Source organism: Filobasidium floriforme (assembly GCF_021052385.1).
Source record: "Filobasidium floriforme strain CBS 6241 chromosome Unknown HD553scaffold_15, whole genome shotgun sequence".
Taxonomy (NCBI): domain Eukaryota; kingdom Fungi; phylum Basidiomycota; class Tremellomycetes; order Filobasidiales; family Filobasidiaceae; genus Filobasidium; species Filobasidium floriforme.
In genome coordinates, this window is record NW_025763636.1 from 380,616 (window position 1) to 402,457 (window position 21,842).

Genomic DNA, 21,842 nt, shown 5'->3' on the forward strand with positions numbered 1-21,842 from the left:
TGTTGAAATGCTGCGAGTATCGTCGTGACGACCATGACGATCCGAAATCGACGGTCAAATCCGTCGGTGATCCGGGTGACGTATCGTCGCGCTTGCCCGTGCTCAATGATTTCGTTGACAACTCGTTTCTTCAATTGAATTTCGTCATCCCGAATATTGAGCTTCTGAAGGAATTCTTTGGCCATTGTGAGATAGGTGGGGTGGATGAAGGTGGGTTCTGGTGTTGTTATACATTAGTAGTATGAGTAGAAGAGACTTGAAAGATTCGAGTAAGAAGTGTTGTAGCGTTGTAAGGTACATAGGTGATAGGCGACAAAGGCTACCAGTCCTTGTCAAGCATGACATTCTGCTATGCTGCCTTGCTGATTCAAATCTTTTCATGTATAGAAGATTCAGACGACCCAGGGACAGCAAGTTTTGATTACACATCCAACGAGTACATTATAATCGGCGATATAAGGGCAGAATATCGAGAGAGACCATCCGAAAAATGAAAACCTATTTTATTACGCCTTTGTAGACTTCTTCTTCTTCTTGGTTGTGGTGCTAGAGCTGCTGGTCGTCGTCGTAGCGGGTTTCGAAGCGCTCAAGCTGGAGTACCTGTTCATACTCCGCCTCGCCTTGGCATAAGCGGCATTGTCCTCTTCATCGCTACTATCCGCGGTCCTTCCGATCCTGGACGACCATCCCGACTCCCGCTTGCTCTCAGGTGTAGGCGAGTCAGGAGGACCTTCGGTGATGGGAGTGCCAGGCGAAGGGGGAACGTTCATGCGAACGGACTTTCGGCGCTCGATAGCTGAGCCCGTCATCGAGGGGGCAGCCGGAGTGACATACTCGTCCTTGGCGACCTCCTTGGGCTTCTCCGGGGCAGCAGCGACCGGCTCAGCGGGAGCGGCAACAGGGGCCTCCGAGGCGTTTCCAGCTTGCCTCATCCTGGCGGCGAGACCTTCGGTGTTCTCGACGACCTTGTACTTGCTCTGGCCGGGTCCAGCAGTGCTGTCGGACGCTACGGACGAGCCGTCATCGTTGTCATCATCAGCATTTCCGTTGGTAGCGACGGTCTGCGAGGTGTTAGCGTTGTTGGGTCGCTCATTGTCCGAGTTGTCCTCCTCGACGGCAGACTCGTACACGGAATCCGCATCGGTCATGGTAGCTGGGGTCGAGGGTCGTTCAGCACGAGGTTGCTGCGCCTGAGGAGCTGGGACAGTAGGCTCGGGTAACTTGACGGGGACTTCCTCCTCCTTGGGCTTTTCCTTGATGACAGAGCCAGGAGCCGAGATCATGAACGCGGGAGGTGGGGCCTCGAAGACGGGCGACCCTTGGGGAATCGGCGAAGAAGCCCTCATGGCCGACTTGGCAGGCGGCGAGAGGGTCTTGGATGGCGGCAAGGGAGTGGTGGCTCGAGTGGCGATGCTGTCCACCGACTCGTTGGCCTGCGACATGCCGACAGGCGCACCCAAGTTCAAGCTAGCAAGAGCGCTCGAGCTCTTGGTAACCTGGGCGGGAGCTTGTTGCTGCTGCTGTTGGGGCTGGGTCTGTTGCGCGGTCTTGGGGGTAATCGTAGCCTTGCTTGCCTTGCTGGCTTTGCTGACGCTAGAAGCAGCCGCCTTGGGCACGTACCCGTCGCTCAACCCGACCGGAGCCGAGGCCGAATTGGACATCTGAGGAGGAGGTGGCTGCAAGAGTGGAGCCTTGTTGGGAGGAGGCGCGGTGGCCATGTACATCTGAGGGGTCACCTGGCTTCCGGGCGCCTTGGGGATTTCGCCCATCTTGGGGACGATCGAGCTACCGGGGGCTTTGGGAATCTCGGTCGACTTGTTTTGCGCGGGCCTGCTACCGGCGGTAGCGGATGAAGGAGCCTTGGGGACGGCTTCTCCAAGAACACCGGCGATCGAAGGGGGCGCACCCATCGTGCTGCCTCGAGCTCCGACCCGGGTGATGCTCCCGTGACGAGTCCGTTGGGAACCAGCGCCGACGCCAGAGGTCGTCGACTTGACCGTGTTGGACCTAGAGACCGGTTGGGAGGCGACACCAGGAGGCTTGCTGGTCACCTTGCCTCCAGTCCCAGTAATAGTGTTCTGGCTGTTCGACCTAGCCTTGGTACCCGCTCCCAAATCGGACCTGGACTTGCCCGTCTTCCCGACCGTACCGGCAGCAGCAGGAGTAGCAGCGGCTGCTCCGTTCTTTCGACCGGCATTGTCGACGCTCCAAGTGTTGTTCCCCCTGTTGGTCACGGCGACCAAGTTGCCACCACCCATCTCATCGTCCGAGCTGGAATAATCCGCGTTCCTCGTCCTCCTTCCCGATGAAACACCCCGACCAGTCCCGGCATTGGAGACGGCCCGCCTGATGTTGTCATCCGTTCGGGTCGACCATCCACCCGTGTTCCTTTGCGTCAAAGGGGGCGAGTCTGCCCCACCCCTCCTCGCACCCCGAGTGGACCCGGCGGTGCTACCCCCGGACTTGCCCTTGAAAATCTTGGCGATACTGGCAAAGAACCCTCCCTTCTTCTTGCCACCTCCACGACGACCGACACTTCTATCGCTCGAAGCGTCCGACATGGCGCCTCGCGAAGGCGTCCTCCTGATGCTCATCCTGTTCTGACGAGCACGCGGGGGGTTGTAACCCAGTTCACTCTGGGTCCTCCTTCCCGGACCTCGGGCGACCGACGAACCGGACGATCCCGAGTTTTGGCGACGAGTGACGGGTTTGGCCTTGATGTTGGTAATCGAAGGTACCCCTTGTCCACTGCTCTGGTTGTTTCCGGTAGGGACAATGGTCGATTGACTCCTGCTTCGGAAATCGTTGCCACCCGTACCGACCCCAGGCCTCTTGTTCTCGTGAACAACGAGGTTCTCATCATCATCGCTGCTCGAATTCTCGTCTTCCTCGGCGATACTGCCAGTGACGCTCCCAGCCATCCCGGGGACGTGGCCACCTCGACCGTGAGACCTCTGTCGGCGCTCCTGTTCACCGTCAGAGTTGTACCCGACCTGGGAAGCCGATTGAGACGGGGCGATCGAGCCGTTGGACTCGACTTCGTACGCGTTGGGGTGGAGCATAGGGCCGTCGTCTGCCGAATGAATCAAAGGGGTAAGCCGAGTCGCTCACGAAATACGAACTCGAGCAGCCTGTGACTCACGACCACCTCCGTTCGAGCTCTGGAGCTCGGCCATACCCAGTCGGGCCTGACGTTGCCACATTCTCCCAACATCCTCCATGGCCCTGAACCTCTCCATAAGCCCGTGTTTCATGACCTGATCCGATCCGGCACCACCATGATGGATGAATTAGCTTTTCAACGCGTCTCCCATCCTCTCAACCGAATGCTCGCTGACTCACCTTGTTCCGCTCCTGTTCCAACCTGACCTCTAATCCCCTCAAATGCTCCTCACACCCCAGCACCTCCGCCTGAGCCTCGGCGAGCTTTTCCGCTCGTTTGCTCTTCCCACCCCCCGCGGTCGTGTTGGAGTGATCGCTCCCAAAACTCAAGACGCTCGAATTCGAAGGTCTCGTCCTCCCGCTCTCCGACCCGGCGTGCGAGTTGGAAGCCTTGGCGGCCGCGGCGATGTCGGCCTTGGTAGGTCGAGATTTCGTGGCCTTGATCAGGCGCGAGACGAGGATCTCTCGGTCCTTTTTCACTTGAGAGAGTTCTTCTTCGAGCAGATGGACCTCCTTGAGTTCCTTACGGAAGTGTTCTAGAGAGCCAATGTATTCATGCCATTTGGCTTCGGTGGCATTGCCGTTGATGCTATCGTAGTCCTCCCCCGTGTCTTGGTTCATAGGCCCCTCGAAGGCTGCGTGCTGGACGGAACGACGGACGGGGTAAGCGACCCCAGAGGAAGAGGTCACGTAGGCCAAGAGGGACGAGGTGGACGAGTGCGAGTGGGACAAGAGGGTGAGGAGGGCGGTAGTGAGTTGTTTCTGAGACGATCTGCAAGGCGAATAGAGAAACTCGACAGTCAGCAAGGCAGACAATTCAGATAGAATGAGCTAAACGAGGTTTGCCCTCGTCGTAGGTCAGCTCTAGATCGAATCGCGACCCGGACTTACAGGTAGTTGTTCAACAACCTATCGCTCGTACTCCTATGATGGTTTGGCAAGAGCGAACTCATGGCAAGCGGCGACGATCAATCTCTTTCGATTGCTTAGTCCGCGGCTGCCCGTCTGCAGTAGGTTGCTCAAGATCGAGCCGTTGAAAGAGGTTGCCGGGGGCGATGTAAGCGGTCCAGACCGTTTGCCTGTATTCGACGCGACGTGAAAGGTTGTCGATGTGAGGCTGGCTGAAAGGGTCCAGACTATGTATTCAATTCAACTCCAGCTACGACGACGACAAAAGTAGTGTTTATGTCGAGGCGAACCGATTCGTCAGTCGAGACCAGATCTTACCTGTTCGAAGTCGTAGACGGTTGAAGCTGACTCTAGGTGGTGGAAGGGAGGGGGGGGGGGGCAGGAGAGAGAGCGGGCCTGGCGACGTTCCCCTAGAAACGGTGACGACATCCACACTTGGCCACTTTGAGATCGTCCTTCCCGTTTTGGACGCGAGAGGGCGCGCGCGTGTTGCTGCTAGCCACTCGCTCTTTCCCCGGGTCATTTAGGTCCGCCTCCCCATTTCACTGACCTCCTTTGCTTCCGCTACTGGGTTCCCCGATCACGTACGCCGTCGTCGACGATCAGGGGTTTGATGGGTGAAACATCCGCCTTCGAAAGGTCATCAAAAGCTGATCAGCTGGTTCACGGATCAAATCGAACGTCCATCGGCCATCGATATTAGCGTATGTGTACGTGGTGGCATAACTGTGGTCTCGATGTCCGCCATGAGATGTCGGTTGCATATAGAATACATCAATCTACGTCACTCTAGCACCGTCCCCGTTCCACCCCTCCGAAACCCCTTCGGAAAGACCTGCCTGGCATTGATGTTGATCCTGGTAAACACGTGTGGACCATCAGTTTCTAAACTCAGTGTCCACGTGGATAACGCTACGACTCACCTGGCATTCGAGATGAACCGCTTACAAGCCCTCGTCGTCTCGTCCTCTTCCTCCTCTTGCCCTCCTTCGATCAGCTTGAGATGGTCAGGAAGCGTCCCTTCCATGATCCTAGGAATGCCTATCGACGGGTATATCGTTCAGTATTCCTCGTCAGCCTGGTATCACATTCATAACACGTCGCGAAATCGATTATGTTACTGACCATGGTAGCATTTCCTGCCACGTCCGGCCATGACCAGGACATCACCGCTACGCAAGACGATCGGGATGGGTGGAGTTTGTCGGGTCGTCTCACCGAGCAAGAAGATCCCCGCATGTCCCAGCCTGTCGTCATCAGATGTGAAGGCGTATTTACGGGTCAATACTTGATCTGTGAAAACACCCCATGGCACGGGGACGTTACTGACGAGATGGAGATGAGCGGTCGATAAGGGTCCAACTCGGACCGGTCTACGTGCCCCATCAACGTGTCTTTCGTCTGGTAGAAATTGACTATGCCCGTGTCCGGAGCTGTCCCCTCAGCGTTACCGATAAGCGCCCGTCAGCTCGCTGTACTCCAAGGACGAGCAGATCAAAGCGAGACGAGACGCGACTCACCGTAATCTTCCCCCCAGTTGTGATACCCATCAGGCCGGATCCTTCCTCCCTCTTCGTACCCCTCCCCGCAGACATCGTCGATATTGCCAAAGACCTCGTCCCAAGGGATCCCACGGACGATGTCTTTACACGTCTCGGCGAGTGGTTCAGGGAATGTAGGGGGTGGAGTGGAGGTAAAGTCGTAGGCCTTGTTCGTCCACTAAGGTAACAAGTCGAGGATCAGGAATTTGGTCAAGTCAGATGTCGCATACAGGGTCGAGGAGGAAACCCGGCTCACATTGTACACCCAGCCCAAGTTGGCCCACCTCAACTCGGTCTCGACCAGCTTCTTCGCTGTCTTGCTCTTCAGCTTCATCGACGGCTCATCCCCCTTCCACCCTTCTACACGCTGGACGATGCTGTCGTACCCTTCCTCTGATGCAGCTTGGTTCTGTGTCAACTGACGTTTCGCCGAACTCGAGCTCGAGGGAGTGGGAGATGGTGAAGGTCGAAGTGTATCGACGTCGAGTAGGGTGGATGCGATCGAGGGAACGAGCGTCTCGGGATCCGAAGCGTACAGAGAGAACAGGGAGGTTTCGCTCGCTTTAGGGAGGACGTAGTGCGTCGAGAGGCTGAGCGGGTTAGGTGGACAGGTGTATTCGCTCAGCGAAGATCGGACGAGGGCGAGCTGTTCGGTTTCGTTCAGGTAGCCAGGGATCAAGAGTAGACCTGAAAGTAGTTTCCGGTCAGATACGTTGCAAGTCATCTGCTGAAAGCTTCCATCGACTCACCATCGCCGACGATATACCCATCTCGGGAACCCGCACCGGGCTTGTCGACCCTGATCTTCCTCGCAGGCCGGCCCCCTAACGGATCCTCGCCCGGCTTCCAACCAGCTCGCTTCACTTCGTCCTCCTTCTCCTGCCCTACCGGTCTCGAGAGATCCAACACACCCTGACCTTGTAGCAGAGGATAAGATTGGGCGGGATCCAGCCGTTTCCGAAATCTCCGTTTGATCAGGCCCGCGGCGATCTCTGGGTGAGGTGCTCGAGATTTAAAGTACTTTTCGCTCGTCCGAAAGGCCGAGTGGCCGCTCTCCGACATGCTTTCCGCCATGATGTAAAACCAGACCTACTTGGCGACGGGCGAATCGATTGACTAGCAACAGCTAACTGATCACGGCCAAGTCAATTGTCGGTCGTGATCTCCCCAGCCGGGCTAAGCCGGACCAGCATTTTGGGTAACCTGGAGTATCACGTGACTGCGGCTCGGTCATTGTCGGCCCCGGCGCCTGTGTGAGAGGTTTCAACACAAGCGTTCGTTTCTCTCTAGATCATCTAATGCAATTCGACTTTCCTGGAGATCTAGGCGGCCTCCACGCCGATAATCATTATATATTCCTACATGCCCCGCGGCTTCTCTAAGTATTTCTTACATTCACGACCCCAATTTCAAGCTGCGGGAGAGCTCGCCCCCTCTTGTTCCTTGCGATGAGCCTTCAACTCCTTTCTTCGATAGACCCATGTGATGAGCGGTAACGTGATGAAAGCGCTCAGTGCCCACCAGGCCAACAAGACACCGAATCCGAGCCCAAGTTCGCTCTTGGTGTCGAAGATGAGCGTCCGCAAGATGTTGGCGGTACGATTGAGCGGGACACCGATTCCGTAGTGGAAGAACGAGATTTGCAGCTCGTGAGGGAGAGAGACGGTCGATACTTGGTAGATGATGATGAACAGCATGGCGAAAGCGGTGAAGCGAGGCCCGAGGATGGTCATCCAAAATTCGAGAGCGAGTCCACAAGCTGTAGAAGTAGCGGTAACAGTCAGTACTCGTCATACCTTGGTTCAGAAGTCCGCACGTCTACCACTGACCCATCATCTACAGCGATAGAAGCGTAGCAAATCTTTCAGCCTTGAAGTATCCTCGGGCGGACACGACATTTCCGACTCACGGCACACAGACACGCCATCCACCAAACGAAGAATCCGGTTCCATAGCTGAAATGCGCGTCAAAGGGCACTTTATACGGCAAATTTAGCTATCAACGCAAGACCAGTCGAATGGTCAGCACGAGAGGGCTTAACTAGAGTGTATCATAGGATCGTGCGCAAAAAGAGCTTACCATAGCTATGGATAAAGATACGAAGACGTAACAGATCGTCGGAATCACGAGACGCATGGCGATATACTGCTTGAGCGTGAGGAAAGGCCCGATGATCCCGCGAACGGCGCTGAAGGCCATTGTCAACAAAAAGGCGAACTGTATAGGAGAAAGGAGGAGAGAGAGCGAGAGGGGGGGAGAAGGACGGGTCAATACGGATGTTTCCGTTATCAAATCCGCCAAGTCGATAAGAGGATCGCGGACGTACGACTATCGTGAAAATCCCTCCGACCAGACTATATCAAACAGGTTGGCTGTCAGTGGAAAAGCAGAGAATCGAAACAGACGACGTCGACAGCACTCACGTCGCAGCCGTAGCCGTCGGCGCCACCGCAAAGCTCCTGAGGTTGTTCAAGCGGAACGATACCCCGGGCGAGATAGTCTGAGGCGCAGCAACCAAGGCTTGAATTGCTGTCTGGTTACCTGCGATCGTACTCAGGCTGCAACGAAACCAAGAAGTTTGTCAGATGCAGGTTGATAACAGCACATCACAGCTGAACCAGCGGTTCAAGTGCTTACTATCGCCCTGCACTCCGCGCCGCCCATGCCGCCGTCGCCCTGGTCAACACAGCCTGTCCGATCGGTACGATATAGCTCCCCGCGGCGTTCTCGTTCCTAGCCTGATTATACACGTAGAGGACCGTATCTTGCGGTTGCCAAGCGGTATCTCCGTTCTGCCTAGCTTGGAGTAGATTCGAAGTGGTCTGACGAGGGATAACCACGGCTGCCCAGAATTCCTCTTGAACGATAGCATTCTCGATAGAGGCCATATCAGGGTGTTTCGAGGCGTCTGCTTCCCAGAATCCTAGCGTGCCTCGAGTGTGTCCGTCGGTCGTGGACCCGTTCGCGTTGGCAAGGCAAGCCTGCACGATATACTGTCCTAGCGTCGGGACGTCCGTCGCCAGTCCCGTCGATGCGCCCAGTGAAGAGGGCGTATCGAAATCAAACACGGCGATGGATAACCGATTGCTCCTATCCGCTGCGTGGTAGAACGATCCCCAGAAGGCGATGAGGGTGGACCACATGGCTAAGATGATGAGGATGGTGTACATGACCATGATCTTGATCGAGGCTTTCCGCATGCCGGCCTGAGTATTTAGAGGGGGAAACGTCAGGCAACGGCAGACGGCATAGGAGTTGGGTGAAGGTAAGAGCTTACCAGTTCTGGGTCAAAGACTGTTTGTATCACACACGCAAACGGGAGTCAGTGTGCAGTAACCATTAAATTGCCAAAAAGCTTAGCACTCACAGCCATGCGCAAACCGTCTTGGTTTATTAGTAGCAGCTCCTGGCGATACAGCAACCGGATTCATCTCTGCTGGGTCGAGTTTCTCGTGAACGGCAGTCGCCGTCTCGTCGTGATCCTGATCATCACCGCTGTGTAACATGTTCGACCGTGTCCGTCCTGCTTTCTCTACGTCGTGACTTTCTTGTGATGAGGTATTATGCAGGGTGTGGTGTGTTGGGGCTGAAGGAGGATCGCTTTCCATGACAGGTTGTATGGTGATTGATGACGAAGAGTGTGCTTGAGATGCTCGTGCGGTCGGCGATTCAGTGTATCAGTATTATTTCAGTAATGTGTCAAAGGTATTTTCGTTTGTTGTGTATGTTCGTTTCGTCTTGGCGGGACTTCGATAGTAGCGATGGCAGGCGTACTCTTGTGCGTTCGTGCTGTCTATAATTATATACACTCTCAATTCTCAAGCTGGTCATAACCTGACTCAATTTAAATCTCGGTGAATTCCCGTTTAAATTCACTTAAATCGCGCGTTATCAGTCCTACTATAGTATAGTGACGTGTCAATTGTACGGTGAAATCGTTAATTATTGCAGTGTTGATGAAGTCGACCTCCACAAGTCGATCGATGTATCGATGTACGATATCGACACGATAGCTGTAATACTACCTTTTACACATCAGACAGCTTCACAATGACTAGTAGAACCCCCCTGAACACCACTAGGACCTTTAACAACGCACCGTTGGTGACAAATCACCATCAACCACGCACCTTCGTTCCGCTCGCTCCGGACCTCCCTTTCGCACCGAACTACGAGCCTGTACCCTCCTATATTTCACCAGAGACCTCAGTATACACCTCCTACCACTCGTACAGTCATGGGAACGACTCATCTGGAGCTGGACCTAGTAATAGCCGCCCCGAAGATGAGTACGAGGCCGACCTTGCCTCTATAGTGCAATTGGCGAACCTTTCAGCCGGCAATTTGGGATACGACAACTCGGTCGAAGGCCAGCCTATAGCTCCCAATTCGCAAGATATAGCCAACAAGACCACTTCTAAAGCACCTACCAAGAGGGCATCCACTCGGAAGGAGATTACGGCTGCTAAATCAGCCCGTAAAGGTCCCCAACAACGACGTATTCGACATAACGAGGGTGTAGACCCCTCAACGGCGGCTCAGGCCTCTCAGGCCATTATAGATGGTCATCTAAGGGCCCCCCGTACCCAGCGAACATACGCAGGGTACATGAGGAGGTGTCGGGAGTGGCTAGACGAATGGAACGCGAATCGAGCAGAATCCGAACCGGATCTTACCGGAGCGCTCGATGAACTTAGCGATCGATCTGCGACCTGTGTACAACTCTACATCGCTCATGGAGTGTCAGGGAAGAATGGTACGAAGCCTCTGAGCAAAGATACGTGTGATGGTATCAAGGCTGCCCTCAAAGCACACTTCCGAACGACGTTCGGAAATCGTTGTTACGTGAGTGAAACCTCATCTATCTTCACCCGGTCGTGGCCATCGACCTGATATACTATCGTATGTCTTCATAGGGAGAAACCTGGCAACAGAGGCCAGATGGTCAGTGGGAAGGGAACCCTATCTTCGATGGTCTCGTACAGGACCTCATGAAGTCGATCAAGAACCGGGATGGTCGAAGCATGGCTAGTGATCAGGTCGGTCGCATGGTTACTGAAAGAGGTGTCCTTTTCACCTTGCGTGTGCTTATACATTTCTGGCTGTCGATCATTCCTTATAGTCTCTCCCTCTCCACCTTCCCGATCTGCTCCACCTCGTCAAGTGGGTGAACTCGCAGTTGGACATAGAAACGGATCCGAAGACTCGGACCGAATGGCTGTTCGCACTTGCGTACATGACGACAACGTGGTTCCTGTTCTGTCGAATGGATGAGATCCTCAGTCTCCAGGTCAAGGCTATCGAGGAGAATGGATACAGCCCTGCCTATCCAGGCGAGAGGATTACTATGATTCATCTGATGTGGCGAAAGACGAATCAGCACGATCCGCGCAAGGGTGAGTGAAAATGCTCCCTCTTTCACCGGGAGTCCTCCGATTGCGAAACTTATGACTATCTTTGCTTCTCTTGTTATTTGTTTGTTCTGTAAATACATCAACAGGGCAAACGTATCAGGTGCACCCTCCTCACAATCCCGACGAGCTCCCTGCGTACTGCTGGACTCACCTTCAGAACTGGGCAAATCACCTTCGAAAAATCACCCACCTCGACTTAGCGCCCGAATACTACTTGTTCCCTGTTATTACACCTCGAGGGAATGTAGATTTCACCAAGAGGATGCCAGCGAGCTCGTGGCAGGTCATTTGGGACCGTATATTAGATCAATCCGGCCTCGCGGCGGCGTATCCGAACGGTAACTTCACTGGGCACTGTTTCAGACGAGGAGCAGCACAGTGGCGTTTCAGCTTCGATCCTGCGGGTCGGTGGTCGTTTACAAGCCTTACCTGGTGGGGTGGTTGGGTCGAGGGCGAGTCTGTAAGTCTTAGCGAACGTAAACAGTAAGGACAAGTCCACAGTGAATATCCTGACATTTTCATTCGCCACCTCCTTCATCTGTGTACGCTCGATCGACTTCATCGACCAGGTCGGTACGATGGCACGGTACCTTCTAGAGAACCTTCTCAAGGTCGAGAGGACCTACGGGGACATGCACCACCCTCAAAAGAACCCAAACAAAACTGTCAATCAAGCAGCACCGGGTGATTTGTACCCAGCGAAATCGGGAGACATTCTGGCCGTCCGACAAGAGCAGAAGTCGATGCATAGGGACCTCGTACGTGAGATCGATAGCCTGAAGGAGTTGTGCAGAGATCGTATCGTTACACAGACGCAGGGACCCAATTCGATGGTGAGTTCAGATCCCGAGTGAAATCCCTATCGCCTTTCACCTGGCTGATCATCAGAACACATATCAGACGGAAGACGACAAAAACGATATTACGAAACAGATTCTAAAGGGTTTCAATGACATGCTGGAGGCTCGTGGTCTCGCACAACCGTTTGAGACCAATCCTGTGGCATCAACATCGACATCGACATCGATGATACCGGCCGCATCAAACGGGAGTTCTTCAGTGAATTCTTCGGTCTTTTCGTCATTCACTGGACGACTCGAGACGTCCGAAAGGAGGGTCGACGCCATGCTACAGTGTGCACCGTATACGAGGGTAGTCACTGCAAACACCACAACCTTCACTGGACCTGTGTTGAGGCTACGACGCAGCGGGGAGATCATCGAAAGAGACAAACCCGAAATCCCCGCACCTGCGGATGTCAAGGAGGCTGTAATGCAGTGGTTCTTAGGAGGATTCCATCCCCATCACCCGTACGCACTGCAGGATTGGCCAAACGAATGGTGTACGAAAGGGAAGACCAAGGACGAGCTCGCTACGCAGAACGTTTACGTCCAGCGATCCCGTTTGGGGTCAGCATACTCTTCGCTCAATGAAGGAGCAATGGATTTCACCGAAGCTGGTTGGCAACGATTCCAGGCTCGTTATCCTCAGAAGACGGTCACTGCGGTTCTTAAAGCGGTCAGAGACGAACTCAAGGCGTCGGGGCAGATCACTGCTCGTATTAGTCGCAAGCGAAGCGATCACAGCGAACAGAACTGAACTTGAACTCCGTTTTGTCGATTTTTCACCTTTTTTCGAATGTTATAGCCTGTTGTTCGTGTTTACTAGTTTATACCCCGAAATCCTGTTCTGTTTCACCCTGTACAGCTATTTACTGTGTGTCTAAAGCTACGTGTTTGATCTAGAGTGAATTCTAGTAGGAACGACTCGTTTTTTAGCTCGAGAAGCGAAATCGTCAAAAAACACAAAAACGGTCGATGAACAATAAGCGAATTTCACCAGATGATCGTCGTTTTTCAAGAACGTCTAGTCGACCGATTTCACCCAAGAACCTTCATCTACATCAACTACGTCGATATCGTTCTAAGTCTTATTATCAATACTAGACACTTCAAAACACCTCGTACTGTTGCTCTAGACCTCCCTTACCCCTTACACGTTTCACCTCGTTCTTTTACTCCCGTTTGAAGCCATGTCCGACGCCCAAAGTTCTCAAAACGCCGTACGTCGAAACGTGACCTTCTTTCACCCAAATAAACGACTTACAAGCCTATAAACTGCTCATAGACCGCCTCATCCTCCTCTAAGCCCAAGCCTAAGCAGTGGGGAGGTAAAGAGGCTGCTGCTGCTCGGCAAAGCAAGAGGTTGGCCGCTCGAGAAGAGGCTCGCGAGGCTCGCGAGAAGGCTGATCGCGAGAACGCGGAGGCTGAGCGCTGGGAGGAGCAGGGAAAGAAGAAGAGAGCTCGGGAGGACACAGACTCGGGCTCTGACGACTCGGTGGACGAGTATGTCGAGGAGGAAGGGAAGTCGAAGTCGAAGAAGACGAAGACGAGGTCGGAGAAGAAGAGGAAGACGTGAGTGAAAGAGGAGACAATTTCACCGAGAACATTGACTTATATATCTCTTATATATCTCTATCTCTATGTCTCACAGCTCCTCCCCTCCCCCGGACGATGACGAGGATGAGTTGGAAGACCCGGAGGAAGCTGCTGCTGCTGCCGAAGACCCCAGCTTCGAGTACGACCGTGATCGAGCTGAGTCGGCAGAGGTGATGAAGTATTTCTGGCGATATCGAAAAGCCAAGGTATACTGGAAGCCTCAGGTGGTCTTTGACTACTGGAGGCAGCAGCAGAAGCCGGTAAAGTCCGGGAAGAAGAACGAGGAGACGGGTGAGGTCGAACGGAAGGCGTCGGCGCACATGGAGGTGAGTATTCAAGTTCGCAAGTGAAATCCGAGACATTTTCACCGAAGAATACTGATCGACTTTCGCTTATGTTTCTTCTTTCGTCTTCTAGTCTGCGATGAAGATCTTCTTCAGTACTACTGGGAAGGTCTTTGAGGGTCGTCATCGTTGCAAGGGATGCCTACAGCTGCCTCTGCGAAGCAAGAGGAAGATATCGGATGATGTTCCCGGTATCATCCTGAAATGCAAGCAGATTTCACCGACCGGTCGATGCGCTCAATGTGCTCTCGTCGGTGAGAAGTGTTCGCTTGAGGTCCAAAACGGAGACCTCGTTAGGGTCAGGGCCTCCTTAGCAGAGGACGTGCCGACGGGACTTGCGGAGCAGCTAAAAGACCTGCTTCAAAAGATCCAGAAGCACGTCAAGAACGACCAGGTTCGGATCACGGGAACGACGATCAACGGTGTTGTCGAGATGGCTGGGGAGCTCGAGATCCACCTAGAGGAGCTAGAGGAGGCCCTACAAGGTCTTCCGGTGAAGTACGCCGATACCGACTTCATCACGGTATTCGAGAACGGAGAAGAGGTCGATTTCGATCGATAAACTTATAATTCACTGCTTAGGCTTGTTGTATCTGTACTAGAGGGCTCTTGAATGAAATATGATCTTATTACACCGACAGAATCAACATACTATGAGCTCAGAACGATCTTACTATCTGTCGAGAAGTTACATCATTTCGAACCCAATTTTCACTGAAAACGCACATAATTGCACCCAACACGTATGAACAACTATCGCACTTGAATAGGTTCTTGACAACTGTTTCAAACGCTTTCAACTCTGAGTATGTTATTCATCTAGGTCTAGAGATGGTGTATGCAAGATTCGAGACAGCTAGAAGCAATCTGGCTAGGGTGAAACATCAAAATCGTTTCAAATTCGAAGCAATAATCGTGTTCCAGTAAGGGCGTTCTGCGCTTAGAATTACAGGTAATTCATGACTAATTTCACCAGGGGCGGCGCCCTACGGGCGCGGGAGCTATATAAGCGAGTTAAATCAGCCTAAATTAGATTTAAATCGAGTCGATAACAAGTGCGAGCCAAGTCGCGTTCTACGCTGAAGAAACCCTTGTTTTCACTTGGCTTAAATCGGATTTTTCGCCCGCAACCGTCTCGAAGCGCTAGACGCAGCGACTCGATTTAAATCGACTTAAATCATTGGGCATAAGCTATAGGACCGAGCCACTTGAGACGATTACCAACCACGGGCACGGGAAGAGTAGCAAATGTTGACCGTCTCCGAGGAGCATCAACAGGAGGATCAGCAGCTCAGCAGCCTCCGGGGACTGTTCCCCCCCCTCCGCCGCCATGCCCGCTCGCTCGCTTCGCTACGGTAGCCGGGTATCGGAGCCGAGGTATACTCGTGATGCGCGTCGCCCCACCCTCGGCATCCTCCGTCTTGCGTGCTCTCGATTCATCATCACGTCGGCATGGTTAGGTGGCTAGATAATAACACCGAATCAAGGAGCTTACCAGTAGCTAGTAGATCACCTCAGCACTAGACTTCCGCAACAGACTAGGTGCACTATGCTACCCAGGCGTTTTGAGGAGAGCGTTCCGCAGCTGGGACAGAGCGCACGAGCGGACCAGGCCATCAGGGCGACGGACGGGGATGCATTGATCAGTCGAATGTGAGCGGGGCTTTGTAGTGGCATGTTTTCGACGTCGCTGTCCGATATCTGACCTATAGGTATCCGTTCGTACAGCTCAGCCGTGAATGCTGGCTACCTCCATGACCCCTTCGCTTCACTAATCGCAAAAGCTCCCTCATCTTCCACCACCCGTCGGGTTCCCCTAATCAACGTTGGCACGCATCATCGAACATGGGCTCTGGACAAGCTTGTGGATTCTTTCTTGGAGTCGGGAGACAAGGACAAGGCGAGGCAGATCGTCAGTCTGGGTGCAGGAAGCGATACGAGGTTCTGGAGGTTAATGGTAAGTCGCCGGGTTCATGGTCTATCGTGCATCTGATCGTTCCATCGCCTCCGTGCCCGCATGTGGAGGTTCATACCGCTTCAGAGGCTGACTTGGGGATGTCATCTATCGACTCCGTTCCGTTGCAGTCCCGGACAAATCGCCCCAACATCTCGAAATACGTCGAGATCGACTTTGACGATGTGACATCTATCAAAGCCCGTCGCATATGCATGAACAAGACTCTCTCCGCCGCCATCTCTTCGCCCTTGCCGTCATCCTCGTCATCCTCTTCTGACGCAGCGAGCTCTATACCTGCGCAGACCAAACCTCAGGTATCCCAAGGGGGATCTCGGTTGGATACCCCCCTCTACACCCTCTTACCACTGGACTTGCGGATCAAAAAGGATCTTCAAGCTCAGGCTCAAGAAAACGGCCCTTTAGACGTACTATCAACTCTCCTGGATCCGGAACTCCCCACACTGTTCTTAGCGGAATGCGTATATTGCTATATGCAGCCGGAAGAGAGTGGGCGAGTCATAGAGTGGTTTGCCGCGAAATTCAAAGGAAAGGGAGGGTGTTTGGGGGTTGTGTACGAGATGTGTGGGTTGGAGTGAGTTCCCATCCTGTTTTGCTTGTCAGATATGGCATTGATGAGCGGTATGTTGATATTGGTTCAACTTTGAATAGTGATTCTTTCGGGCTTGTGATGCGTCGGAACCTTCAAGTAAGTGCACCTCAACCCCGGATCTCTCTTCTCACCTCGTCCCGGCGGACCCCCTATGCTCATCCCTTTCAATATGGATTTGATAGGCAAGAGGCATCCAACTACCAGGAGCGGTATTCGCAAACCCTCAAGCTCAGGCGGAACGATTCTTGAAAGCCGGGTTCGAAAAGGCTGAAGGCGTCAGCCTCAGGACGATCCGACGTGATTTCGTGCCTCGGGATGAGCTTGAACGGTAAGCCCTGACTTCGTTGTTTTATGCCGGAACCGAAATGCAATCACGAGACTGCTGACATTAATAACGTATTCGTGTGATCTGATCATAGGATATCAAAGCTGGAAATGCTCGACGAGGTGGAGGAGTTGGAGCTGATGTTGGATCATTACTGCATCGCCTGGGGATCGGTCGGTCTGGTGGGCGAGACGATCGGACTGTCGTGATGAGCAGGCCGTGGCTAGCTTTATGGAGGCCATACCGTGCGCAACTGGGTTCAGTACGCGCTCTGATTACGGATCATTTTTCCTTGCGGTACATACCTGTCCCGTCGTAAGCTGCGTGACAATTCCTCTTGTGGGAACATTCCCTTGATCATACGACCAAGAGAGCCACGATAGATGGATGATTGGACGATATCGAGTATGCCGTTGATGCACATAATGCTTAGGGGGACTTTTGCCCAGCGAACTCAGCTTGTGCCTCGACAAAGTTTGATGGTCTGTTATTGCACGCTGTCTGGGAGCCCAAGGTACGAGACGATCAGGAATCCTCCGCACTTTCCGGAACGAGAAAAGACACGATGTCTACCTTATCCCTGTCATAACGTACCGATCCGGTGGAGGTGGGCGACGAGGTAGCAGCCAAGGTTGAACGCGAGGTTTTCATTTTTGGTGGTCGAGCCGACCTCGATGGGGAGCCTGTAAGCCACCGAGTCATGAGATACTTTCCAACCTATCAGCCCTAGTTTGACTTGCCAACCAAGACCATAATTTCCTTGAATTCGATGCTGCCTGATTGCTCAGACATTCACCAACTTCATTCGACGGCCACAAGGATATTCTCAGATCTCAGACAGAAGCGCAGCGCTCTATCTAATCTCTCCTCGTGTACCCGAGGTCGACAATTTACTTCCGATTACCGGTCCGATGATTCCCGCCGTTCGTGCTCTGCCGGTCCTCGGCCGAGAGGCGAGAGGAGTTGATGGCGTGAGTGGCCGAGTGATACATCCGGAGGTAAATTTAGTTACGTGAGATGACGGCACCCCTTCCCCTGCCTCTCCTGCTAGGCTGCTACCCTTTGTGCAGGGAGTGTGATTGTCGGATCAATTTCCGAAGAGCGAGCGAGCGAACGAACGAGCGTCCACAACCCTTGCAGCAGGGCACCCTGCAAAGCTCCTGGCCTGGATCGACCGACTCGTCACCCATCATCACCACCTCGACCTTTCACTACTCCGTGGGCTTAGGCAATTCCATCTCAAGCACCATCGTTGAGCTCAGCGTACACATATAAACAGCTCGTGACATCCGACTGATCGGTCAGCTACTTTCTTCTGCTCGCTCTCGTCGTCATTGCAAACGTTCCTCTCAAATTTCGCTGACCTTCTTACTTCCCCCGCCAATGCCAACCTCGTTCTCTGCTTCTACCTTCTTCCTTGAACCTGCACCAACAACACAAAGACTCCGACCAGTCAGCTACCTCTTCTCCTCTGACTATCCACCTAGCGATAATCGGAAGACGAAAACTCAAATCTCAGCCCGGATCGACACGATACGGGCGGACCTACAATCATCTTCTAGAGTCAAGGTCTTCAGCTCAACCTCGACTTCATCTTATTTATCACTACTATATACCAATCATTGGAAGGCGTTCTACGACATCCGATAAACCCTTTTCGCTCAATCCTCATCGAGACAGGTCACACTCCTCTTCGCCGACAAGCGGAGCTTCGCGTTCCCGACCAGGATCGACTGCGATCGACACCTAAATAACGACCGGCGTAGTAAGCGACAATACTACACGGTTCCATCAGGAAAAGATGGAAGCTACTACTACTACCGCAGGCTCGAGCTCAAGCCCGAGAAGGGGTTCGACGACGATGCTGCACAAGATGCGTCCGTCGCCTTACCGGATCCCCGTCAAATTCACTTCCCGACTCTCAACGGAACCTACCCCGATCAAGGATACCAAAACTTCCAGTGTCAACACCGATAGCAAATTTGGCCCTGGTAACGCCGACGAGGTCTTCCCTACCACACACGCTGCCACTCCTACTACCGCTACCACCGAGAACGTCGATCCTGCAGCTCCTGGAGCTGAGGTAAAAAACGACAAAGTCGATCATACAGTATCAGGAGGAGAAGCAATGCCATCTACGACTGACGATCATCCCACCACTACCTCCACTACCGTTCATGCTACCGGTATGACATCATCTCCGTCCACACCCTCACCTGTGCTCAGGTCCGAGTCCACCCACACTTCGAATCCAACGGACACCTCGATCTCTGCACAGAGGCAAACCTTGGCTTCTACCTACAGACTCGTCAATCCGGAGGATGAGAAGGTTATCAAGGCACACCTCTTGAATCTGAGTGGTGGTGGTAGTGGTAGGAGGATAAAGACCTTCAATGCAACCCCGATTCTGGGGTCGAGGTCAAGTAGTGACTGTAGCACTACCCAGATGCAGGTTGGACAGAAGGATACGCAGAGAGACGACAACAAAACGGGAGTCGAAGGATCTGGAGCCAACTCGAACGGACTGACTGAGGAAGAAGCGGTCCCGAAGTTCAGGCCGAGTAAGCGGAAGGGGATGGCTTACAACATCTCGATGATGACCTTTGGAGTCGGGTCGGCGTCGTCGTCGGCGTCTTCGGCCTCGTCTTCGGGGTCGGGGTCGAAATCGGCTTGCTCGTCTCCCTTCAATAACCGTTTAGATTCCATTTCCACGGTAAACGCTATACAACCTACCCAGATCACGCCATCTTCGACGACAACGACCCCAAAGACAAGAGCAAAGCCGATGGAAGATCCGTATCAGTTGATCTTGCGAGGTTGTCTGGATGGAAGGTGGAAGGGAGAAGGGAATTATCGGAGCTTGAAAGTCTGGCCGGGCAAAAATGGGTGAGTTTGATGGTGGTAAGGAAACCGTTTCTGATCACAAATGCTGATCCGGTTTATAATGATGTCCAAGCAGATCTTCATCGTCGTCGTCTTCTGGAGGGTCCCCAACCGTATCGATCATTTCAACCCGATCTGCAAACGCCAAAAAGACGGCTGCTCAAAATCAAACTACCGGAGGGAAGTCTAAGCAGAAAAAGGGCGGAGCTGCGACAGCCACCAAAACGTCTGACACGGGTTCGAGTGCGAGAGGCGGGAAAGAATCATCGGCGAACGCTAGTATCAAGGAGAGTGTCAAGTCCGCACTTAATGTGCCCGGATTGACGACGACGGTCCCTAGCCCGAGTCCTCTTCGGATGGCTTATTCGCAGCCCAACAGTCCGGAAGAAGAGAGTAATGCAGCCGGGTCGGGCGACCAGGATCCCGACCGACTGGGCGTATCGTCATCGCGGCGAGCGATTAGGGCTTCGAGCGAGAGCGTGATGGCGGATCCGTCGGGTAGCAAAAAACGACGCAGAGGTTCTGGTGGGGATGATGACGAGGCGACGATGACGGCGATGGAACGTGCTGGATCTTCCCCGCCCGCAAAACGGCAGTCCAGAGCGGCTGCCGTCCCGAGTGCGGTGGGAAAGAGGATTAGTCCGAGGTTGAGCCACGCGTTGCCGGTCAGATACGAAAACAATGGGCTTGGACCTGACCCGAGTAGTACCACACAGACAAACGGATCGGAGGATGAACCTGATAGGGATCGTCATCGACGAGGGAGGTCGGGAGCGCCGGAGTCGGGCGTAGGGAGCGGTCAACCAACGGACGCATCGGGGTTGGGGAAGATGTTGCTCAAGCGCGAGGTCGAGAAGAAGAAACGGGCCGCGACGCATAGTCCACCGGGTGCTAACGCCGATATCGAGAAAAATCAGGAAAGTGCAGCGGCAACGACGACCGCGGCCTCGACGACGGCGACAGCGTCCGCAAAGAAATCGCCCAAGTCTGGCATGCGACGGACATTGTCGCACGATACGGCCACAATGAAGGGTGAAGGAGATGCAGAGCTGGGAATGGCTGCAGGGCGGAGTCGACGAGAGGTCGGACCGCCCAGGCATCTGAGGGATTACGAGATGGAGATCACGGTTTGAAGATGATGACTGCGTTTGATTGGGGACATATAGACTCTCTTGTCTTTTTTCTTTCTTTTTCGATTATACCCTTTGACGGTCGCACGATATTGTAATCGGTGTTGTATACGCGAGCCTCGACCGGATTACGAGCTACGAGACGATATACGGGATCTGGTGGAAGAGGTTGAAACTGCTCGACAGTAGCCAAACAGCAAGACGATCAGATAAGGAGCGCCTAGGGATGATGCGCCTTTTATTGGCAGAGCTGAAAGACCATGACGAGATATTACGGTAAGCTGAGCTTAGTCAGCATTTGCATCCGGCCGAGGTAGATGTTCATCCTCTGAAGCTCGAAGTTGCACATGTTGCATACAAGTTATACAAGTCACTGGATCACTGGCTTACCAGCTTGGGCAACCCAAGGAACCCGTCGCTCATCAATGATCGAGGAGGTATACGCAGGATGAACCTTGTAGGCAATACGAGCTCAAGTACATTATCTGGTCTGCCAACTCATCTTCTTGCTGTTCCTACCTTGCGATGTAGCGACACATCTTGGTCCCCAGCTGGACCCGTAACCGTACCCGATCAGTCCCGTCCTCGACGCCTTCGCCAGGATGTCCCTGCAGATCGTACTATCTTCTAGCACCTCGTCCGTATCTTCCTACTGAACCTGAGGCAAAGCGACCGGCCGCGCACCTCGATGTGACAGGACCACGGTGGACGTCTACTCAGGCGGCAGAGCTTGAAGACAAGGTGAAACTGAACATCGAGGAAGAGGATCGAGATGATGACGACGGCGAGCCTTGGCTCACTTCGACAGACCATCGGAAGGCAACGGTTAAGGCAACGAAGACACGACCATCAGTCGGTACATGGGATTCTCGAGGACAATATCGCGGTCGACTACGGAAACTCAGGACCGACATCACCCCTACTACAACTTCACGCGAAATTCTAGAGTCAACGAAACTTTCCAACCTGTACCATGACTACATCTCAACACGTCATCATCTACTTTCCAGTGAGAGTAGAGACTATTACGACCCCGCACCGCTTCGATCCCCAATTATCACTCACCTGGTTCAGAACCGGAAGGCTTCCCCAGTCTGGGCGCGACGAGTGATCTCGCTATGGGACAGG

At 53.5% G+C, this 21,842-nt stretch overlaps 7 protein-coding genes across 7 annotated transcripts; 4 read left to right on the forward strand and 3 right to left on the reverse strand.

The window, feature by feature from the left end:
- Positions 1 to 269: 269 nt before the first annotated feature.
- Positions 270 to 4,361, reverse strand: HD553DRAFT_350992 (uncharacterized protein). Its single transcript, XM_046183580.1, has 4 exons — positions 4,054 to 4,361; positions 3,343 to 3,934; positions 3,143 to 3,257; positions 270 to 3,073 (listed from the first exon to the last, which is right to left on the reverse strand). Exons 1-4 carry the CDS (start codon positions 4,113 to 4,115, stop codon positions 507 to 509), a joined length of 3,336 nt encoding a protein of 1,111 aa, XP_046035428.1. The 5' UTR covers positions 4,116 to 4,361; the 3' UTR covers positions 270 to 506.
- Positions 4,362 to 4,679: 318 nt separating this feature from the next.
- HD553DRAFT_286096 (uncharacterized protein) lies at positions 4,680 to 6,744 on the reverse strand. Its single transcript, XM_046178250.1, has 7 exons — positions 6,362 to 6,744; positions 5,869 to 6,299; positions 5,592 to 5,790; positions 5,402 to 5,504; positions 5,197 to 5,318; positions 4,995 to 5,112; positions 4,680 to 4,928 (listed from the first exon to the last, which is right to left on the reverse strand). The coding sequence occupies exons 1-7, from the start codon at positions 6,684 to 6,686 to the stop codon at positions 4,856 to 4,858; spliced, it is 1,371 nt and encodes a 456-aa protein (XP_046035429.1). The 5' UTR covers positions 6,687 to 6,744; the 3' UTR covers positions 4,680 to 4,855.
- A 150-nt stretch (positions 6,745 to 6,894) lies between these two features.
- Positions 6,895 to 9,368, reverse strand: HD553DRAFT_313880 (uncharacterized protein). The gene is made up of 8 exons (XM_046180283.1): positions 8,981 to 9,368; positions 8,891 to 8,907; positions 8,251 to 8,819; positions 8,037 to 8,171; positions 7,940 to 7,967; positions 7,693 to 7,830; positions 7,518 to 7,608; positions 6,895 to 7,371 (listed from the first exon to the last, which is right to left on the reverse strand). Exons 1-8 carry the CDS (start codon positions 9,219 to 9,221, stop codon positions 7,022 to 7,024), a joined length of 1,569 nt encoding a protein of 522 aa, XP_046035430.1. The 5' UTR covers positions 9,222 to 9,368; the 3' UTR covers positions 6,895 to 7,021.
- A 295-nt stretch (positions 9,369 to 9,663) lies between these two features.
- On the forward strand, positions 9,664 to 12,626 carry HD553DRAFT_357895 (uncharacterized protein; the record flags this gene model as incomplete). The annotated part of the gene is made up of 6 exons (XM_046183892.1): positions 9,664 to 10,458; positions 10,530 to 10,652; positions 10,736 to 11,009; positions 11,114 to 11,487; positions 11,597 to 11,860; positions 11,928 to 12,626. 6 exons carry the CDS (start codon positions 9,664 to 9,666, stop codon positions 12,624 to 12,626), a joined length of 2,529 nt encoding a protein of 842 aa, XP_046035431.1.
- A 433-nt stretch (positions 12,627 to 13,059) lies between these two features.
- Positions 13,060 to 14,371, forward strand: HD553DRAFT_343405 (uncharacterized protein; the record flags this gene model as incomplete). The annotated part of the gene is made up of 4 exons (XM_046182871.1): positions 13,060 to 13,089; positions 13,155 to 13,441; positions 13,521 to 13,791; positions 13,883 to 14,371. 4 exons carry the CDS (start codon positions 13,060 to 13,062, stop codon positions 14,369 to 14,371), a joined length of 1,077 nt encoding a protein of 358 aa, XP_046035432.1.
- Positions 14,372 to 15,358: 987 nt separating this feature from the next.
- On the forward strand, positions 15,359 to 16,910 carry HD553DRAFT_273895 (putative C-terminal protein carboxyl methyltransferase; the record flags this gene model as incomplete). Its single annotated transcript, XM_046177840.1, has 6 exons — positions 15,359 to 15,462; positions 15,538 to 15,766; positions 15,895 to 16,358; positions 16,436 to 16,472; positions 16,559 to 16,704; positions 16,796 to 16,910. The coding sequence occupies 6 exons, from the start codon at positions 15,359 to 15,361 to the stop codon at positions 16,908 to 16,910; spliced, it is 1,095 nt and encodes a 364-aa protein (XP_046035433.1).
- A 1,306-nt stretch (positions 16,911 to 18,216) lies between these two features.
- Positions 18,217 to 20,918, forward strand: HD553DRAFT_62873 (uncharacterized protein). Its single transcript, XM_046184369.1, has 2 exons — positions 18,217 to 19,587; positions 19,661 to 20,918. Exons 1-2 carry the CDS (start codon positions 18,503 to 18,505, stop codon positions 20,715 to 20,717), a joined length of 2,142 nt encoding a protein of 713 aa, XP_046035434.1. The 5' UTR covers positions 18,217 to 18,502; the 3' UTR covers positions 20,718 to 20,918.
- The last annotated feature ends 924 nt before the right edge of the window (positions 20,919 to 21,842 follow it).

Excerpts from the sequence above, each read along its gene's own strand:
- HD553DRAFT_313880 (XM_046180283.1), bottom strand. The coding sequence starts at position 9,221 with ATGGAAAGCGATCCTCCTTCAGCCCCAACACACCACACCCTGCATAAT. Across the intron at positions 7,831-7,939 it reads GAGGGATTTTCACGATAGTC|TTCGCCTTTTTGTTGACAAT; the intron begins GTACGTCCGCGA and ends TCTCCTATACAG. Across the intron at positions 7,372-7,517 it reads GGCGTGTCTGTGTGCCGTGA|CTTGTGGACTCGCTCTCGAA; the intron begins GTCGGAAATGTC and ends CTACTTCTACAG.
- HD553DRAFT_62873 (XM_046184369.1), top strand. The coding sequence starts at position 18,503 with ATGGAAGCTACTACTACTACCGCAGGCTCGAGCTCAAGCCCGAGAAGG. Across the intron at positions 19,588-19,660 it reads GTCTGGCCGGGCAAAAATGG|ATCTTCATCGTCGTCGTCTT; the intron begins GTGAGTTTGATG and ends ATGTCCAAGCAG.
- HD553DRAFT_350992 (XM_046183580.1), bottom strand. The coding sequence starts at position 4,115 with ATGAGTTCGCTCTTGCCAAACCATCATAGGAGTACGAGCGATAGGTTG. Across the intron at positions 3,258-3,342 it reads TGGAACAGGAGCGGAACAAG|GTCATGAAACACGGGCTTAT; the intron begins GTGAGTCAGCGA and ends GGATCGGATCAG. Across the intron at positions 3,074-3,142 it reads GAGCTCGAACGGAGGTGGTC|ACGACGGCCCTATGCTCCAC; the intron begins GTGAGTCACAGG and ends TTCATTCGGCAG.
- HD553DRAFT_286096 (XM_046178250.1), bottom strand. The coding sequence starts at position 6,686 with ATGGCGGAAAGCATGTCGGAGAGCGGCCACTCGGCCTTTCGGACGAGC. Across the intron at positions 6,300-6,361 it reads TGGGTATATCGTCGGCGATG|GTCTACTCTTGATCCCTGGC; the intron begins GTGAGTCGATGG and ends AACTACTTTCAG. Across the intron at positions 5,791-5,868 it reads ACTTGGGCTGGGTGTACAAT|TGGACGAACAAGGCCTACGA; the intron begins GTGAGCCGGGTT and ends TTGTTACCTTAG.